Raw genomic sequence first — 21897 nt, forward strand, 5'->3', positions numbered from 1 at the left:
TAGTAATTAAATCGGGATTGAGTAGGCATACAGCAGTAATGTGTAGGCATTGTGTAGTAATTCAATAGAGAATGTGTGTTACACAGTGGTCATTAAGGAAGAATTATGAAGTGATTTGAGTGGGAAATATGTAGTGTTCACCAGTAGTGAAACGTCCCAATTTGTCACTCATTACTACTTAAGGTACAGGTGTCAATATTATGGGCATGTGGCAGCAGTGTGTAGGAGGGAGGTTGCTAGGTGTGGGAAGTATGCAGAAGGGCATGAGACAAAGGAATGTGTAGCATTGGGGAAAGTAGTAGTGTGTGTTAATTGCAGGGGTGCCCATGGGGTTGAGGATCAGAAATGTCCTGTGCAGAGAGGCAGGTTTAGATTTCTAGGGTTAGAGTAGTGCAGATGTTGTCAAATGCTGAGGCGGTGAAGAAAGTAGAGGAAGATGGGTCAAGGGGGAGGGATCCTGAGAGGAGTGTTGTGAGTAGTAGATATGTACTAGTACAGAGCGATAGGAAAACAAGTGATATATGTTTCAGTAAGGTTGAACTTTATAGCATTTATGGTTATCAACTGTACTGCAGAGATGGAACGTAAGTCGCAGAAAATTGAGGTTGTGGTGGCAGCAGAGAGATATTTGGGTGTGCGAGACTTGACATCAGAAGAGTTACAGGGTATGTTAAGTGGTCGTGTCCCATCCTTTCAGGTTGTTGGCCTGAGGTAGTACTAAATAGTGGGTTAGGGTGGTGTTCTTTTTTTATAACTTGTTTTGTGATTGTAGTGTTAGATGGTAGGGTATTTATATAAAAATATATTTAAAAAAAAATGTCAAGCAAAGTAAAAGGGAGTTGTACTCCAGTCCAGTAGGTGGCGGTAATACAACATTTATTGGATGCAGACTGCTGCTAAACATCATTGAAGAATAAGAATGTATTTCAGGAGGCAGCACACAGGAAGTGAAGCAGCAGTACACCACAGGGGAGAGTGATTCGTCCTCTGTTGTTCTCAATCATGATCAATGATGTTTACCCTCCGGTACAGCCGGTTATTGGGACGTCTTTATTTGCAGATGATGGGGCCTTATGGAAGAGGGGAAGCAATGTGCCATACATAGCCAGGAAGGTACAGGAAGCAATGTGCCATACATAGCCAGGAAGGTACAGGAAGCAATGTGCCATACATAGCCAGGAAGGTACAGGAAGCAATGTGCCATACATAGCCAGGAAGGTACAGGAAGCAATGTGCCATACATAGCCAGGAAGGTACAGGAAGCAATTGATGAGGTAGAGTGGTGGGCATTAATGTGGGGATTCAGGTTCTCTGTAGAGAATTCAGACAGTGTTCTTTACCAGGTGGGAGGTGAGGTATGCTTGAGGTTATATGGGAGAAATTTAGAGAGGGTGGGGACCTTTCAGGTTTCTTGGGGTATACTTTGACACTAGACTGACTTGGGCAGAACACATAGAGAGAGTGGTGGGAAAGTGTAAGAATGTGCTAAATGTGATGTGCTGTCTGACGGGGAAGGAGTGGGGTGCTGGACGTTCCTCACTGAGGACCATGTATGTTGTATTGATCCGATCTGTAATAGACTATGGCAGTATACCGTATGGTTCGGCAGCCCGGACATCATTGGAAAGGCTAGATGCCATACAGGGACAAGGACTCAGAATATGTAGTGGGGCCTTTCGGATATCTCCCAGAGGCTGCATTACAGGCGGAGATGGAGGATATATGCCATTGCAGATTAGGAGACAGCAGCTGGCAATTAATTATTGGGTCAACCTACAGGGACATGGGGTGTCTCATCCTGCAAAAGGGATTTTACCAGCATGCTTGGAACATGAGCGAAGACAGAACACAAGCTTTGGGTGAGTGAGTAATACCCAGGTGAAGGTGATGGGACTGTATGGAAGGGAGTTTGGTCCAATGGTAGCTATCCCTGTAAATCCACCATGGCTACTCCTGCCTCCAGTAGTTGATCTAGAAGTGTTGGAGAGACTACAGAAAGATAGGGAGGGTGTTGATCCATCTGATTTGTTTAATAGACGTCTGAACACTGTTTAACAGGATTTTGTGGCCATTTACACAGATGGTTCAAAAGATCCAAGGACAGGATGTACTGGGTCAGCATTTGTAGTTCAGGAATGTGGGGTGGAAGTCAGGAAACATATTACAGATCATCTGGCTGTATAAACGGAAGAGCTGATGGCCATACTGTTGGCCTTGCAGTGGGTGAAAGAAGTCAAGCCAGACAGAGTAGTTATTTTCTCTGATTCATGTGCAGTGTTAATGAGTCTCCAGTCCTTTAGGTCATGTAGCAGACAAGACCTTCTTTATACGGTGCTACAAACCCATGGCAGGATTAGACAGATGGGTATACAGATAAGATTTACTTGGGTCTCAGGCCATGTGGGGGTGGAGGGGAATGAGGCATTTGATGTACTGGCTAAACAAGCACTTAGAAGTGGGGTTGTTGATGTTGTAGTTTCAATGAGCACGGCAGAGGCAGAAAGCCTGATATGAACAGTGACGGTACAGAGATGGCAGGAGCAGTGGAATAGAGATACTAAGGGTAGGCATTTATTTCAAGTACAGAGGAAAGCCGGGGAGGGCAGGTAGGGACAGAAGAGAGAATACTATTTTGTACAATATTAAGGGTGGGACACAGCCAGTTGAATACGTCCTTAAATGTGATAGGAAAGCATCCAACAGGAAAGTGTGATTATTGCCAGGAAACGGGACTGCAGAGCATATATTGCTACAGCGCGGGCAGTATCAGAGGGAAAGAGATGTCGAGATTTAGTATGAGGCAGAAGGGGCTACAGGAAATGAGTTTAAATGGTATTTTGAGTAGAACGTCATTAGATATAGTCTCAAATATGTTTTAACAGATAAACGGGGCTGGAAGGTAGGATTTAGTTTATCCGTCTCTGGCCCACACTCCAGTACAGTAGGTGGCGGTCATGCACCATAACGTTGGATGCCAACCGCCGATAAACCCCACCGAAGAAGAAGTGAAGCAGTCTAGACTGGCATGGTAGAGCACTGGTTTTCGAGTGCATGGAGCAACATTTGGTGAAACCACATGGCTACTGAGGCTTGTGAGAAGAACTGTTTAAAGAAAATGGACACTTGCCTTTAGGGTGCATCACGTCCTGTGTCTCATTTTTGGTCTATTGATAAATGTTTTACTTGTATTGGTTTCAAACGTGTTCATGAGCGCTACTGAAATGAGGAAAAGTGCATTCTGAACTGAATTTAACCATGCCTTATATTTATTAAATGTTGGTAAATTGCCTGTGCTTTGTCGGTACTTCACACTGCCTGCTCAACCAAGCTCGAAAATAACCTGCCACTTTTCCACCCTGTGATTACAACAACCATATTTAGCTACATAAATTGCTTTCGAGAGCCGTCAGACATGATCTTTACCAAATCAGATGTTGCCTACTGTAATTGGAGTTGCGCGTTGCATTATGGGACAGGAATAAAGTGCAAAAAGGATTTGCACAGAGAGGCTAGCTAAAATTATCTAAACGAAACGCTAAAACAAATCATTTTGTAAACCTTTAAAAACAATTTGTGCTATCGACAGCTCCAAGTATTAATGAAAATCTCAAATGTATCCGTCTTTGGCCAACGAATGCTTCCCAAGGAATTCCAAAGAACGGGCTAAATAGGCAAGGATAACAACCAGACAGTTTGCAAGTTAGGCTGCTGCACGCCCAGCTGTGGTGTGTTTACATCGGCCTCATTTGACTCCACAACCCGAGGCCGATCAAGTCGAACAACAGACGGAATCATACACTGTTCTATCGACTGAAGGTATATTTTGTTGCCTAGTCAGTAACTAGATCGCGGAACACTGCTAGCTAGCTATAAGGTGTGGAAGCTTGGTGTGTATTTGTAGTTTACTTGCCAGTCAAATAAACGTTACATCAGATAACTAGCTAGCTAGCTGGTGGCTTGTACAAGGCTCTGTAATTGTTCATAACCAGCTAACTAGCTATTTTTTTTGTTTTTTACTTTTTACCAAGCTTTCTTTTGTTAGCTAACTAGCTTGTAGTTAGCTAGCCAACTAGCTAGATTGCAACTTGTTGTTGCTTGCGGTATGCAAAGCACTGTTAATGTTTACAAGTGAAAATGCTAGCTAGGTTCAGTTGAGCCTACGCCCCCTTCGTCTGTAAACATAATGCCTGTCCCAATTTTGGAGGAGCTCCATTGGCTATTTGTGTCGAACCTGATTTGATTAGTAAGAACTAACAACTTCATTGCAGCAGCTAACGTAATTTAGTTAACTATTTTCGTCAGTATGATGAGGAAATCCCAAGAACGTTAGTGGAGGCTGTTCAAGAAGGGATAACCTTCTAGAAATAATGTTTTATTTCATAATGCAGGCTATTAGGCCTAGTTACTCGTCAATAGGTTTTTAGCTTGAGACTTTGATTTGTTATATTTCTACAGTGAATTATCTAGGCCTATTTATGGACCCTTCACCTATAAAAACTTAAGGCTAGTTCTTGAAAGTTCAAGCCTGGCAATGCTTGAGTCGGGTTTTGGATTAGATTAGCCACAATGTAGAATTAAGAGAATATGATTTTGAAAGGTAGACAACAACCCACACTCCAACACTGCAGCTAAAATCAGTGGCATAAGCCTAATTTGCGATGCCTCTATTGGACCAACAGCCTGGGAGTATTTTCCCTTTTTTTCTTAGTGAGAACGACAAGCTCTCCCAAAGAGAGCCCCTTCAGGAGAGTTTTGTTTGATGGAAAATCTCATGCCTCAGAGCAGCCACATGTCTGAGAGGGGCAGATGCACTTGTAGTGTGGACTCCACATGAATTTGGATTTCACCATGATGCATCTGCTTTGATTGTTGTTACATAACTTGCTGTCTACCTCTCTCTTCCACCCTCTCACTGCCCCACTCTCTTTCACCCTCTCACTGCCCTCTCTCTTTCATAGTAACTTATTGGAAGAAACCAAGCAGGACCTTTTTGGTTAATTTGATAGGCTTTTACACAATTACATCATTTTGTTTGAACAATTTGGCTGTATGGTTTCATTGGATTGTAGGATAATGTAAGCACAACTTCAGTTGTCCTCAACCATCAACAATCCAAAAACTTGTAGCAGAAATAAAATGCAGATTGTTTGGTGTTAGGTTAAGTTTGTTTTGAGATTTGTTTATCTCCTTTCTAAACCATTGCAAGAGCTGTAAATACATTGTCTCTGGCTTTGAACATCCACATTTATTTTCTGCTAGTAGCACATTTGTACGTTAGATTTTTGGGAGATTAAATCAATCTGAGTTTCAGTGCGTAAACAAATGTCAAGAGGGATGTTTCTCTTGGCTCTGCACTCCTTCATTGCCATTTGTTTCTGCATTTCTTCTGCCACCCTGTTAAGACCATGTCGTGAGGCCAAATTAAATTCACCCCAGACAATACAGACTGTTCTCTGTTAACACTTAATTTGTTAAATTGTCATTCTGTGTGGTTACGTAGGCTTAACTGAGCTCCTCTAATCCCATCATCTGACAGAGTAGATTTACTATAGTATGTGGTATTTTCTTTTTTAATACCATGACTGGGTTTATATTTAGGTTGTTTTTGTTTGTTTGCTATAGCCATTGTTTAACATCCATCAAAAGAATGAAATACAAACATTACATTGACTTTATAGCAAAGGCCCAATGTAGGCCAACATTGTAGGCTAATTTTCCATTCTTCCTGTAGGTACACTAAGACAAAGATGGGGGTCAAAACCTTTACCCACAGTTCCCCCACGCACAGTCAAGAGATGCTGGAAAAACTAAACGCCTTGCGCAACGAGGGCCACCTCTGCGACGTCACCATCCGTGTGCAGGACAAGTTGTTTCTGGCGCACAAGGTGGTGCTGGCCTGCTGCAGCGAGTTCTTCCGCTCCAAACTAGTAGACAGGCCTGATGAAGAGGATAAGTTTGTGTTGGACTTGCACCACGTCACGGTGAGCGGCTTCACCCCTCTGCTGGAGTACGCCTACACCTCCACCCTCTCCATCAGCACGGAGAACATCATCGACGTTTTAGCCGCCGCCAGTTACATGCAGATGTTCGCTGTGGCGAGCACATGCTCAGAATTCATGAAGTCCAGCATCCTCTGGAGTGCTGGGAGCATGGGGCAGGAGAAACCGCAGGAGTCAGCTCTCGGGGAGAGTGCTTCCTCCCACTGCGCCTTGACCTCATTGGACAGCAGCCTGTCACCTGTATCGTCTGACTGCAGCGTGATGGAGAGGAACATCCCTGTGTGTCGCGAGTCGCGCCGCAAACGTAAGAGCTTTATCATGATGTCCCCAGAGAGCCCACTCAAATGCACCTCGCAGATCACCTCGCCGCAGATGCCCAACCCATCGCCTTCCTCCTTTTCGGAGACCACCACCCAGCCAGTGGACTCTTCCCTGGCCTTCCCATGGACCTTCCCGTTCGGTATCGACCGGAGGTTCCACCCAGATAAGCAGCCCAAGCTTCCCGAGAGCCCACGCCGTCTGGACCAGGCAGGGCCCTCGGAGGTGAGCCGCCGGCTGAGTGACTTCCTGGCCTGTGAAAGCTCCATTAAGGCACCGCTGTCGCTGGCGGGCCCTGAGGAGGACGTGCGTGTGAAGGTGGAGAGGCTGAGTGACGAGGAGGTCCAGGAGACGTCGTCGCAGCCCGTCAGCGCTTCCCAGAGTTCCCTGAGTGACCAGCAGACGGTACCCTGCAGCGAACAGGTCCAGGAGGACCTCCTCATCAGCCCACAGTCCTCCTCCATAGGTATGGGTCTCTCAAACTGACAACACTCAGATGTTTTCCGACCTCAACAGTAGTCTTATGTCAAGGTGAGATCACATCCCACGCCTATTGTTGTGTGTTTTTAGTTAAATGCTTCGTCCCCAAATGAATGGAAGAGCTAGGCCTAACCACATAGTCTGGTGTGCATATCTTTTCCATTCGTTTTGAATTGCGGCATGTAGCTGGGTCTACATAATGGAGGACCTAGGATGTGGACTTCTCTATACAAGACCACAAACTTTTTTTCCTCTTTACACTTTTTGGGAGTGTAATTTCCCTCAATTTAAAGGGCTAATTTGCAGTTGCTACATACTTTTTTTTGTTTTAGAAATTCATTATATTTAGCCCTACCCATTGATTCTTGAATATAACTTATAAAGTCCTCATGAACTTTGTTCAACTGTCATACCCAATCAGAACCCAAAATATCATCTTGTTTTACTCAAAGTAACAAAGTAGGCTTAAATATAAACAAACACTGTATAGTCTCAAAACTATAATTTTGATATCATGGATGGTCAATCCTTGGATCGATAGCTCTGTCTATGAATTTGAGTGGCTGCATTTCGCCAGCCCCATTCCTCAACTGTTTTCCCAAACAGTGGTGGGAAGGACACTTTATTGCTTCAACTGCGGATTGCCACTTTAAAGTTATTCATTTTTTGCATTACATCTGTGTATGGGTTCGATCCCGACCCATGTCTTATGGAAATCAGACTGAGAAAGAACTATTAACTGGGGGAAATTATATTTCATCTTTGTTTTGGCATAGGTTCGATAGATGAGGGAGTCACAGAAGGGTTGCCCTCAATGCAAAGTACATCCAATGCTGGAGGTCATGCTGAGGATGATGAAAGGTAACAATATGGTTGGTTGAAGCCTTAGAAGAACGGATGGTACGGAAAAAGTAGGTGGATATATACAGTTGAAGTCGGAAGTTTACATACACTTAGGTTGGAGTCATTAAAACTCGTTTTTCAACCACTCCACAAATTTCTTGTTAACAAACTATAGTTTTGGCAAGTCGGTTAGGACATCTACTTTTTGCATGACACAAGTAATTGTTCCAGCAATTGTTGACAGACAGATTATTTCACTTATAATTCACTGTATCACAATTCCAGGGGGGCAGAAGTGTACATACACTAAGTTGACTGCCTTTTAAACAGCTTGGAAAATTCCAGAGAATGATGTCCTGGCTTTAGAATCTTCTGATATGCTAATTGACATCATTTGAGTCAATTGGAGGTGTACCTGTAGATGTATTTCAAGGCCTACCTTCAAACTCCGTGCCTCTTTGCTTGACATCATGGAAAAATCAAAAGAAATCAGCCAAGACCTCAGAAAAAACATTGTAGACCTCCACAAGTCTGGTTCATCCTTGGGAGCAATTTCCAAATGCTTGAAGGTACCACATTCATCTGTACAAACAATAGTATGCAAGTATAAACGCCATGGGACCACGCAACCGTCACACAACTCAGGAAGGAGACGCGTTCTGTTCGGTCTCCTAGAAATAAATGTACTTTGGTGCAAAAAGTGCAAATCAATCCCAGAACAACAGCAAAGGACCTTGTGAAGATGCTTGAGGAAACGGGTACAAAAGTATCTATTGCCACAGTAAATCGAGTCCTATATCGACATAACCTGAAAGGCCGCTCAGCAAGGAAGAAGCCACTGCTCCAAAACCACCATTAAAAAAGCCAGACTACGGTTTGCAACTGCACATGGAGACAAAGATTGTACTTTTTGGGGAAATGTCCTCTGGTCTGATGAAACAAAATAGAACTGTTTGGCCATAATGACCATCGTTATGTTTGGAGGAAAAAGGGGGATGCTTGCAAGCCGACGAACACCCTCCCAACCGTGAAGCACAGGGGTGGCAGCATCATGTGGGGGTGCTTTGCTGCAGAAGGGGCTGGTGCTCTTCACAAAATAGATGGCATCATGAGGTAGGAAAAGTTTGTGGATATATTGAAGAAACATCTCAACACATCAGTTAAATTAAAGTTAGAGCTTGGTCGCAAATGGGTCTTCCAAATGGACAATGACTCCAAGCATAGTTAAAGTTAAACAATTTAAAGGCAATGCTACCAAATACTAATTGAGTGTATGTATACTTCTGACCCACTGGGAATGTGATGAACGAAATTAAAGCTGAAATAAATCACTCAACTATTATTCTGACATTTCACATTCTTAAAATAAAGTGGTGATCCTAACTGACCTAAAACAGGGAATTTGTACTTGGATTAAATGTCAGGAATTGTGAAAAACTGAGTTTAAATGTTTTTGGCTAACGTGTATGTAAACTTCCGACTTCAACTGTATACACAATACCACTCGTAGGTTTGGACACACCTACTTATTCCAGGGTTTTTCTTTGTTTTGATTTTTTTCTACATTGTAGAATAATAGTGAAGACATCAAAACTATTAAATAACACACATGGAGTCATGAAGTAACCAAAAAAGTGTTAAACAAATCAAAATATATTTTATTTGAGATTCTTCAAAGTACTTACTCTTGGCATTCTCTCAACCAGCTTCATGAGGTAGTCACCTGGAATGCATTTCAATTAACAGGTGTGCCTTGTTAAAATTACATTTCTGAAATTTGTTTCCTTAATACATTTGAGCCAATCCATTGTGTTTTGACAAGATGGGAGTGGTATACAGAAGATAGCCCTATTTGGTGAAAGACCAAGTCCATATCGCAAGAACAGCTCAAATAAGCAAAGAGAAATGACAGTCCATCATTACTTTAAGACATGAAGGTCCATCAATACGGAAAATATAAAGAACTTTCAACGTTTCTTCAAGTGCAGTCGCAAAAACCATCAAGCGCTATGATGGAACTGGCTCTCATGAGGACCGCCACAGGAAAGGAAGACCCAGATTTACCTCTGATGCAGAGAGGTAGTTCATTGGAGTTACCAGCCTCAGAAATTGCAGCCCAATAAATGCTTCACAGAGTTCAAGTAACAGACACATCTCAACATCAACTGTTCAGAGGAGACTGCGTGAATTAGGCCTTCCTGATCGAATTGCTGCAAAGAAACCACTACTAAAGGACACCAATAACAGTGGAGACTTGCTTGGGCCAAGAAACTTGAGCAATGGTAGAACAGTGGAAATCTGTCCTTTGGTCTGATGAGTCAAATTTGAGATTTTTGGTTCCAGACTCAGAGTAGGTAAACGGATATTCTCTATGTGTGTGGTTCCCACCGTGAAGCATGGAGGAGGAGATGTGGGAGTGCTTTGCTGGTGACACTGTCGGTTTATTTAGAATTTAAGGCACACTTCACCAGCATGGCTGCAGCAATACGCCATCCCATCTGTTTTGCGCTTAGTGGGACAATGACCCAAAACAAACCTCCAGGCTGTGTAAGGGCTATTTTTACCAAGAAGGAGAGTGATGGAATGCTGCATCAGATGACTTGGCCTCCACAATCACCAGACTTCAACCCAATTGAGATGGTTTGGGGTCAGTTGGACCGCAGAGTGAAGGAAAAGCAGCCAACAAGTGCTCAGCATATGTGGGAACTCCTTCAAGACTGTTGGAAAAGCATTCCATGTGAAGCTGGTTGAGAGTGCCAAGAGTGTGCAAAGCTGACATCAAGGCAAAGGGTGGCTACTTTGAAGAATATAAAATATGTTTTGATTTATTTAACTCTTAAGTAATGTTTTTGGTTACTACATTATTTAATTGTTTTGGTGTCTTCGCTATTATTCTACAATGTAGAAAAGTTACAAAAAATGTAAACCCTTGAATGAGTATGCTCTTCCAAACTTTTGACTGATACTGTGTGTGTGCATGTATGTATGTATGTACAGTGCCTTGCGAAAGTATTCGGCCCCCTTGAACTTTGCGACCTTTTGCCACATTTCAGGCTTCAAACATAAAGATATAAAACTGTATTTTTTTGTGAAGAATCAACAACAAGTGGGACACAATCATGAAGTGGAACGACATTTATTGAATATTTCAAACTTTTTTAACAAATCAAAAACTGAAAAATTGGGCGTGCAAAATTATTCAGCCCCTTTACTTTCAGTGCAGCAAACTCTCTCCTGAAGTTCAGTGAGGATCTCTGAATGATCCAATGTTGACCTAAATGACTAATGATGATAAATACAATCCACCTGTGTGTAATCAAGTCTCCGTATAAATGCACCTGCACTGTGATAGTCTCAGAGGTCCGTTAAAAGTGCAGAGAGCATCATGAAGAACAAGGAACACACCAGGCAGGTCCGAGATACTGTTGTGAAGAAGTTTAAAGCTGGATTTGGATACAAAAAGATTTCCCAAGCTTTAAACATCCCAAGGAGCACTGTGCAAGCGATAATATTGAAATGGAAGGAGTATCAGACCACTGCAAATCTACCAAGACCTGGCCGTCCCTCTAAACTTTCAGCTCATACAAGGAGAAGACTGATCAGAGATGCAGCCAAGAGGCCCATGATCACTCTGGATGAACTGCAGAGATCTACAGCTGAGGTGGGAGACTCTGTCCATAGGACAACAATCAGTCGTATATTGCACAAATCTGGCCTTTATGGAAGAGTGGCAAGAAGAAAGCCATTTTTTAAAGATATCCATAAAAAGTGTCGTTTAAAGTTTGCCACAAGCCACCTGGGAGACACACCAAACATGTGGAAGAAGGTGCTCTGGTCAGATGAAACCAAAATTGAACTTTTTGGCAACAATGCAAAACGTTATGTTTGGCGTAAAAGTAACACAGCTGAACACACCATCCCCACTGTCAAACATGGTGGTGGCAGCATCATGGTTTGGGCCTGCTTTTCTTCAGCAGGGACAGGGAAGATGGTTAAAATTGATGGGAAGATGGATGGAGCCAAATACAGGACCATTCTGGAAGAAAACCTGATGGAGTCTGCAAAAGACCTGAGACTGGGACGGAGATTTGTCTTCCAACAAGACAATGATCCAAAACATAAAGCAAAATCTACAATGGAATGGTTCAAAAATAAACATATCCAGGTGTTAGAATGGCCAAGTCAAAGTCCAGACCTGAATCCAATCGAGAATCTGTGGAAAGAACTGAAAACTGCTGTTCACAAATGCTCTCCATCCAACCTCACTGAGCTCGAGCTGTTTTAGCTCGAACTGATAGAGACATACCCCAAGCGACTTACAGCTGTAATCGCAGAAAAAGGTGGCGCTACAAAGTTTTAACTTAAGGGGGCTGAATAATTTTGCACGCCCACTTTTTCAGTTTTTGATTTGTTAAAAAAGTTTGAAATATCCAATAAATGTCGTTCCACTTCATGATTGTGTCCCACTTGTTGTTGATTCTTCACAAAAAAATACAGTTTTATATCTTTATGTTTGAAGCCTGAAATGTGGCAAAAGGTCGCAAAGTTCAAGGGGGCCGAATACTTTCGCAAGGCACTGTGTGTGTGTGTGTGTGTGTGTGTGTGTATGTGTATATATATATATATATATATGAGTTGGGCAAAAAAGTATTTAGTCAGCCACCAATTGTGCAAGTTCTCCCACTTAAAAAGACGAGACGCCTGTAATTTTCATCATAGGTACACTTCAACTATGACAGACAAAATGAGAAAAAATCCAGAAAAACACATTGTAGGATTTTTGATGAATTTATTTGCAAATTATGGTGGAAAATAAGTATTTGGTCAATAAACTTTTATCTCAATACTTTGTTATATACCCGTTGTTGGCAATGACAGAGGTCAAACGTTTTCTGTAGGTCTTCACAAGGTTTTCACACACTGTTGCTGGTATTTTGGCCCATTCCTCCATGCAGCTCTCCTCTAGAGCTGTGATGTTTTGGGGCTGTTGCTGGGCAACACGGACTTTCAACTCCCTCCAAAGATTTTCTATGGGGTTGATCTGGAGACTGGCTAGGCCACTCCAGGACCTTGAAATGCTTCTTACGAAGCCATTCCTTTGTTGCCCGGAAGGTGTGTTTGGGATTATTGTCATGCTGAAAGACCCAGCCACGTTTCATCTTCAATGCTCTTGCTGATGGAAGGAGGTTTTCACTCAAAATCTCACGATACATGGCCCCATTCATTCTTTCCTTTACACGGATCAGTCGTCCTGGTCCCTTTGCAGAAAAACAGCCCCAAAGCATGAAGTTTCCACCCCCATGCTTCACAGTAGGTATGGTGTTCTTTGGATGCAACTTAGCATTCTTTGTCCTCCAAAGACGACGAGTTGAGTTTTTACCAAAAAGTTATATTTTGGTTTCATCTGACCATATGACATTCTCCCAATCTTCTTCTGGATCATCCAAATGCTCTCTAGCAAACTTCAGACGGGCCTGGATATGTACTGGCTTAAGCAGGGGGACACGTCTGGCACTGCAGGATTTGAGTCCCTGGCGGCGTAGTGTGTTACTGATGGTATGCTTTGTTACTTTGGTCCCAGCTCTCTGCAGGTCATTCACTAGGTCCCCCCGTGTGGTTCTGGGATTTTTGCTCACCGTTCTTGTGATCACTTTGACCCCACGGGGTGAGATCTTGCGTGGAGCCCCAGATCGAGGGAGATTATCAGTGGTCTTATATGTCTTCCATTTCCTAATAATTGCTCCCACAGTTGATTTCTTCAAACCAAGCTGCTTACCTATTGCAGATTTAGTCTTCCCAGCCTGGTGCAGGTCTACAATTTTGTTTCTGGTGTCCTTTGACAGCTCTTTGGTCTTGGCCATAGTGGAGTTTGGAGTGTGACTGTTTGAGGTTGTGGACAGGTCTTTTATACTGATAAGTTCAAACAGGTGCCATTAATACAGTTAACGAGTGGAGGACAGAGGAGCCTCTTAAAGAAGAAGTTACAGGTCTGTGAGAGCCAGAAATCTTGCTTGTTTGTAGGTGACCAAATACTTATTTTCCACCATAATTTGCAAATAAATGTATTAAAAATCCTACAATGTGATTTTCTGGATTTTTTTTCTCATTTTGTCAGTCATAGTGTATGATGAAAATTACAGGCCTCTCATCTTTTTAAGTGGGAGAACTTGCACAATTGGTGGCTGACTAAATACTTTTTTGCCTCTGTGTGTGTGGTATGTATGTGTGTGTGTATGTGTATATATATATATATATATATATATATATATATATATATATATATATATATATATATATATATATATATATATATATATATATATATATTTTTTTTTTTAATGTAAGTGGAAATATCAATATCCCCCTTCCCTGGCTTTCAACCCCACTCGTTTGGAAGGTTTCATACCCTTGAGATTTTATTTTGTTAAATCTAATCTTGCATTTATGTAATATGTTCCATTTTGCCTTTAAGCTGGTATGGAATCCTTTGGTCTTGATGTGTTTATGATGAAGCTTAACAAAGGTTTTGATCTGGCACCACAGGCTTTACCAAATTTGTGCGTATCTCACTGAAGCACCACATCCTCTTTCTTGATTTTCAGATTAGAAAGCCTCCAGTACCCTTACCACTTGTACATAAGCCCTTCCATCCGCCCTGGCACTAACGGGCCTGACAGACCTTTCCAGTGCCCCACGTGTGGCGTCCGATTCACCCGCATACAGAACTTGAAGCAACATATGCTCATCCACTCTGGTAGGTTTTTCCACACATCCACTATGCAGTTGGCGAAGTCTGTGTAGACTAACTACTGCTCTGCGACCTGTTATGTCCTATCTGTTATGTCATTGGTACCCATCTGGAATGTAGCTCATGTGACTTGTACCGTATTTACATTGCCCCCTACAGTAGTTCCATGCGTCCTCTATCCACCCGATGATAGGAGTCGGAGATCAATGGTATGAATGGCTATTTAATGGTTTGACTCATGGCACACTGTGGAGAAGGATGAAGGGCATTCCAGGGAACACTGATTTTGGAAACACTTGAGGCTTGGTGTCTCCCGCCTCGGTTGACATCGGAAAAACACACTCATCAAGCGCACACATACCCAAACTCATGTTTTGACGACAGTGGAACATTATAACAGGAAATGTCAACCAAATATCTACACTAATTTCAACTTGACTCTTAACCTTCACAAACAAGCAGTGCTACATTCAATGAGATCAAGTGTTGTTTTTTCAACGTTTCCAGCCCTTTATACAACAAGTTTGATTTTTGGAGTATAATGTCCTATTTAACGTCTTCTCTAAGCTTGAAGCATGAATTTGTCCAAAAGTAATCAGGCTTGCATGTGTACAGTCCCATTTGTGCAGCCATGCACAGTTACAGCATGTGGAAAGTAACTAACTATAGGCTGCAGGCAAGGACTCCATATTGTGTCCCAACGAATAATGGGATAATTGTCTCTGGTACTCCAAACATCAGACACACTGCTCACATTCATCAGGAAGACCACCAATGTATTCATCAGGGTTCTATCCCCCACCCAACACACACATCTACTAGACCCAATTATGAAATATATAGTGGAGTATTCCATCAAAACAAGAGGGGGGGTGCTCTCTGCCCTGTAGCTGTGTCCAGAGGTTTTTTACTACTGTAGCTCCTATGTGGTATTATTATTCTAAACTGGCCAGTCAAGTATACCGTAGAGTAGAGGTTGACTATCTGGTTGAAAATACTTCATGGGGCTCAAGTATTTTTCTTCAGGGTCATTTAAGCTCGATCCATAGTGTTGTATGCAGTTAAAAGTAATGCAGTTCACGTCTGCTTAAATTATCCTTCTCTGGCTCTGCGCAATGGGCTTCATTGTAAATTCTCGTAAACGTATGCCTCAAAAAAGAGCCGTTGATGTATTTTTATATTTCTCATTGAAAAAAGTCAGGCTTAATCTTAGTCGTGGCATGTTTACGAGGGCCATAAATAACTGAGTCAACGGAAGCTCTTTTTGTTGTATTCCATGGCCACTGAGTTCTATGGAAATAATGACTCGTGTGCCAATTTCCCTTCATATTGTTCCCCTGGTCCGTTCGGCACAGAACTGGTTGTTGACATTGGAGACTGGATGCCTTTGTCACAGAACACAGACAGCTGATGTTCTGAAAGAGCTGCAAAATCTGGATTCCTACAAATCAGCTGGGCTAGACAATCTGGACCCTCTTTCTAAAATTATCTGTCAATTGTTGCAACCCCTATTACTAGCCTGTTCAACCTCTCTTTCGTATCGTCTGAGATCTCCAAAGATTGGAAAGCTTCCGCGGTCATCCCTCCCTCATCAAAGGGGGAGACACTCTAGACCCAATCTGTTATGGACCTATATCCATCCTGCCCTGCCTTTCAAAAATCTTTGAAAGCCAAGTTCACCTCTCTTGGGTAGGGGGCAGTGTTTTCACGTCTGGATGAAAAGCGTGCCCAATGTAAACTGCCTGTTACTCAGGCCCAGAACCTAGGATATGCATATAATTGGTAGATTTGATAGAAAACACTAAAGTTTCTAAAACTTAAAATTATGAATGCGAGTATAACATAACTGATATGGTAGGTGAAACCCCTAGGACAAACCATCCCGAAAAAAATAAACAAATTCAGCCTACCACTGTTTTCAATGGCTGTCACTTTGTTTATAAGGCGAAATCCTCCCAGATTGCAGTTCCTAGGCTTCCACTAGAAGCTAGATGTCAACCGATGTCAACTAGATGTCAACCGTCTTTAGAAAGAGTTTCAGGCTGGGTTTTGGACAAATTAGCCAGAAATTGTAGTTTTTCTAGGTGGCTCCCATTTTGGCTGTAGTGTTTCCAAGCGCGTGGAAGAGAGCACGTTCTTTGGTATTTTTCTCCGGTAAAGACCATAACGATTTTCCGTCTTAAATTGTATAATTTATTTACGTATTCGGGTACCTACGGTTTGATTATAAACGTTGTTTGACTTGTTTGGAAAAGTTTATTAGTAACGTTTGGGATTCATTTTGTATGCATTTTGATGGAGGGAAACATGGTGGATTATTGACTGAAGTGCGCCAGCTAAACTGAGTTTTTATGGATATAAAGGAGGACATTATCGAATAAAATAACCATTTGTGATGTATCTGGGATCTTTTGGAGTGCCAACAGAAGAAGATCATCAAAGGTAAGGCATTTATTATATTGCTATTTCTGACTTTCGTGGCGCAACTGCCTGGTTGAAATATGTTTTTCATGCTTTTATATGCCGGGCGTTGTCCTCAGATAATCGCAAAGCCTTTTTGAAATCTGACATAGCGGCAGGATTAACAAGAAGTTAAGCTTTATTTTGATGTATTACACTTGTTATTTTATGAAAGTTAAATATTTATAATTCTGTAGTTTGAATTTCGCGCTCTGCAATTTCACCGGATGTTGGCCAGATGGGACGCTACCTGCCCATAAGAAGTTAACAAACAGATCACCGACCATTTCAAATCCCACCGTTCCTTCACCACTATGCAATCTGGTTTCTGAGCTGGTCATGGGTGCACCTCAGCCACGCTCAAGGTCCTAAACGATATCATAACCGCCATTGATAAAAGACAGTACTATGCAGCCGTCTTCATCGACCTGGCCAAGGCTTGGCCATCACTGCATTCTTATCGGCAGACTCAACAGCCTTGGTTTCTCAAATGACTGCCTCGCCTGGTTCACCAACTTCTTCTCAGATAAAGTTCAGTGTGTCAAATCGGAGGGCCTGTTGTCCGGACCCCTGGCAGTTTCTATGGGGGTACAGGGTTCAATTCTCGGGCCAACTCTTTTCTCTGAAAATATATCAATGATGTCGCTCTTGCTGCTGGTGATTCTCTGATCCACCTCTACGCAGACGACACCATTCTGTATACATCTGGCCCTTCTTTGGAAACTGTTAACTTCTTTTGGGCAGGTGGGACTGAATGCAATATTCAAAATACAGAAATACTCATAATAAACATTCATAAAACATACAAGTGTTATACACTGCTCACTTAAACAACACAATGTAATTCCAAGTCAATCACACTTCTGTGAAATAAAACTGTCCACTTAGGAAGCAGCACTGATTGACAATAAATTTCACATGCTGTTGTGCAAATGGAATAGACAACAGGTGGAAATTATAGGCAATTAAGCAAGACACCCCCAATAAAGGAGTGGTTCTGCAGGTGGTGACCATAGACCACTTCTCAGTTCCTATGCTTCCTGCCTGATGTTTTGGTCACTTTTGAATGCTGGCGGTGCTTTCACTCTAGTGGTAGCATGAGACGGAGTCTACAACCCACACAAGTGGCTCAGGTAGTGCAGCTCATCCAGGATGGCACATCATTGCGAGCTGTGGCAAGAAGGTTTGCTGTGTCTGTCAGCGTAGTGTCCAGAGCATGGAGGCGCTACCAGGAGACAGGCCAGTACATCAGGAGACGTGGAGGAGGCCGTAGGAGGGCCACAACCCAGCAGCAGGACCGCTACCTCCGCCTTTGTGCAAGGAGGAGGAGCAGTGCCAGAGCCCTGCAAAATGACCTCCGGCAGGCCACAAATGTGCATGTGTCTGCTAAAACGGTCAGAAACAGACTCCATGAGGGTGGTATGAGGACCCGACGTCCGCAGGTGGGGGTTGTGCTTACAGCCCAACACCGTGCAGGACGTTTGGCATTTGCCAGAGAACACCAATATTGGCAAATTCGCCACTGGTGCCCTGTGCTCTTCACAGATGAAAGCAGGTTCACACTGAGCACGTGACAGACGTGACAGAGTCTGGAGACGCCGTGGAGAACGTTCTGCTGCCTGCAACATCCTCCAGCATGACCGGTTTGGCGGTGGGTCAGTCATGGTGTGGGGTGGCATTTCTTTGGGGGGCCGCACAGCCAGAGGTAGCCTGACTGCCATTAGGTACCGAGATGAGATCCTCCTACCCCTTGTGAGACCATATGCTGGTGCGGTTGGCCCTGGGTTCCTCCTAATGCAAGACAATGCTAGACCTCATGTGGCTGGAGTGTGTCAGCAGTTCCTGCAAGAGGAAGGTATTGATGCTATGGACTGGCCTGCCCGTTCCCCAGACCTGAATCCAATTGAGCACATCTGGGACATCATGTCTCGCTCCATCCACCAATGCCACGTTGCACCACAGACTGTCCAGGAGTTGGCGGATGCTTTAGTCCAGGTCTGGGAGGAGATAGATCCCTCAGGAGACCATCCGCCACCTCATCAGGAGCATGCCCAGGCGTTGTAGGGAGGTCATACAGGCACGTGGAGGCCACACACACTACTGAGTGTTTTAGTGTTCCCTTTATTTTTTTGAGCAGTGTACATCAGTTTAAAGATTAACTTCTTGTTAATCCAGCCGCCGTGTCAGATTTCAAAAAGCCTTTACGGCGAAAGCATATCATGCGATGCGAGGACAGCGTTCCGCTTTCAAAAGCAGACAAACATTTTCCAGCGAAGTAGATTAGTCACGAAAGTCAGAAATGGCAATCAAATTAATCACTTTTTGATCTTCATATGGATGCACTCACAAGACTCCATGTTACACAATAAATGTTCATTTTGTTTGATAAAGTCCCTCTTTTATATCCAAAAAAACTCTTTGTGTTGGCGCGTTTTGTTCAGTAATCCACTGGCACAAAGGTGGTCACAACAGGCAGACGAATAGATCCAAATAGTACTGGTAAAGTTCGTCGAAACATGTCAATTTTTTTTTATTAATCCTCCGGCTGTCTATTGTCTTTATAATCGATAATATTTCAACCGAACAATAGCGTATTCAATACAAAGGACAAAGAACGAGGGCGCACTCAGAAAATTGTCATTCTTACTAATTTTTCAGAATAAAAGCCTGAAACAATGTCTAAAGACTGTTGACATCTAGTGGAAGCCATAGGAACTGCAATCTAGGTCCTATCCATTTATATGGTGGATAGGCTTTCAATGGAAAACACTCCATGTAACCGAAAAAATTGAATCCCTGCACTGACAAGGGAAAACTCTGTCGTTCTGCCCCTGAAGAAGAGAGTTAAACTACTGTTCCTAGGCCGTCATTGAAAATAAGAATTTGTTCTTAACTGACTTGCCTAGTTAAGTAAAGGTAAAACTAAATACAGTGCCTTGCGAAAGTATTCGGCCCCCTTGAACTTTGCGACCTTTTGCCACATTTCAGGCTTCAAACATAAAGATATACAACTGTATTTTTTTGTGAAGAATCAACAACAAGTGGGACACAAACATGAAGTGGAACGACATTTATTGGATATTTCAAACTTTTTTAACAAATCAAAAACTGAAAAATTGGGCGTGCAAAATTATTCAGCCCCTTTACTTTCAGTGCAGCAAACTCTCTCCAGAAGTTCAGTGAGGATCTCTGAATGATCCAATGTTGACCTAAATGACTAATGATGATAAATACAATCCACCTGTGTGTAATCAAGTCTCCGTATAAATGCACCTGCACTGTGATAGTCTCAGAGGTCCGTTAAAAGCGCAGAGAGCATCATGAAGAACAAGGAACACACCAGGCAGGTCCGAGATACTGTTGTGAAGAAGTTTGAAGCCGGATTTGGATACAAAAATATTTCCCAAGCTTTAAACATCCCAAGGAGCACTGTGCAAGCGATAATATTGAAATGGAAGGAGTATCAGACCACTGCAAATCTACCAAGACCTGGCCGTCCCTCTAAACTTTCAGCTCATACAAGGAGAAGACTGATCAGAGATGCAGCCAAGAGGCTCATGATCACTCTGGATGAACTGCGGGAGATCTACAGCTGAGGTGGGAGACTCTGTCCATAGGACAACAATCAGTCGTATATTGCACAAATCTGGCCTTTATGGAAGAGTGGCAAGAAGAAAGCCATTTCTTAAAGATATCCATAAAAAGTGTTGTTTAAAGTTTGCCACAAGCCACCTGGGAGACACACCAAACATTTGGAAGAAGGTGCTCTGGTCAGATGAAACCAAAATTGAACTTTTTGGCAACAATGCAAAACGTTATGTTTGGCGTAAAAGCAACACAGCTGAACACACCATCCCCACTGTCAAACATGGTGGTGGCAGCATCATGGTTTGGGCCTGCTTTTCTTCAGCAGGGACAGGGAAGATGGTTAAAATTGATGGGAAGATGAATGGAGCCAAATACAGGACCATTCTGGAAGAAAACCTGATGGAGTCTGCAAAAGACCTGAGACTGGGACGGAGATTTGTCTTCCAACAAGACAATGATCCAAAACATAAAGCAAAATCTACAATGGAATGGTTCAAAAATAAACATATCCAGGTGTTAGAATGGCCAAGTCAAAGTCCAGACCTGAATCCAATCGAGAATCTGTGGAAAGAACTGAAAACTGCTGTTCACAAATGCTCTCCATCCAATCTCACTGAGCTCGAGCTGTTTTGCAAGGAGAAATGGGAAAAAAATTCAGTCTCTCGATGTACAAAACTGATAGAGACATACCCCAAGCGACTTACAGCTGTAATCGCAGCAAAAGGTGGCGCTACAAAGTATTAACTTAAGGGGGCTGAATAATTTTGCACGCCCAATTTTTCAGATTTTGATTTGTTAAAAAAGTTTGAAATATCCAATAAATGTCGTTCCACTTCATGATTGTGTCCCACTTGTTGATTCTTCACAAAAAAATACAGTTTTATATCTTTATGTTTGAAGCCTGAAATGTGGCAAAAGGTTGCAAAGTTCGAGGGGGCCGAATACTTTCGCAAGGCACTGTACAAATGCCATACAACACTCCTTCTGTGGCCTCCAACTGCTTTTAAATGCTAGTAAAACTAAATGCATGCTCTTCAACCAATTGCTGCCTGCACCCGCCCGACTAGCATCACTACTCTGGACGGGTTTGACTTAGAATATGTGGACAACTACAAATACCTAGGTGTCTGGATGGACTGAACTCTCCTTCCAGACTCACATTAAGCATCTCCAATCCAAAATCAAATCACCACAGCGACCTGTGTGCTCTCGTTGGCTGGCCCTCACTTCATATTCGTCGCCAAACCCATTGGATCCAGGTCATCTCTAAGTCTTTGCTAGGTAAAGCCCCACCTTATCTCAGCTCACTGGTCACCATGGCAACACCCACCTGAAGCACACGCTCCAGCAGTTATATTTCACTGGTCATCCCCAAAGCCAACACTTCCTTTGGCCGCCTTTCCTTCAAGTTCTCTGCTGCAAAGACTGGAACAAATTGCAAAAATCACTGAAGCTGGAGAC

General features: G+C 42.8%; 1 protein-coding gene across 3 annotated transcripts in view; it reads left to right on the forward strand.

Moving 5' to 3' along the window:
* The first annotated feature begins 833 nt into the window (after positions 1 to 833).
* The window catches only part of LOC110503772 (zinc finger and BTB domain-containing protein 44), a 29462-nt gene continuing 8398 nt past the window's right edge, over positions 834 to 21897 (forward strand). The window contains exons 1-4 of one of the 3 annotated variants that reach the window (XM_036961914.1): positions 834 to 1859; positions 5732 to 6783; positions 7574 to 7658; positions 14243 to 14394. In XM_036961914.1, the coding sequence (XP_036817809.1) occupies positions 1495 to 1859; positions 5732 to 6783; positions 7574 to 7658; positions 14243 to 14394 (1654 nt within the window). In that variant the 5' untranslated portion in view covers positions 834 to 1494. Of the gene's footprint in view, positions 1860 to 3048; positions 3817 to 5731; positions 6784 to 7573; positions 7659 to 14242; positions 14395 to 21897 lie in introns of those variants that run through there. The other 2 variants (XM_036961913.1, XM_021582287.2) reach the window with 2 other exon arrangements.

This window comes from Oncorhynchus mykiss, chromosome 24 (assembly GCF_013265735.2).
Source record: "Oncorhynchus mykiss isolate Arlee chromosome 24, USDA_OmykA_1.1, whole genome shotgun sequence".
In the NCBI taxonomy this organism is placed as follows: domain Eukaryota; kingdom Metazoa; phylum Chordata; class Actinopteri; order Salmoniformes; family Salmonidae; genus Oncorhynchus; species Oncorhynchus mykiss.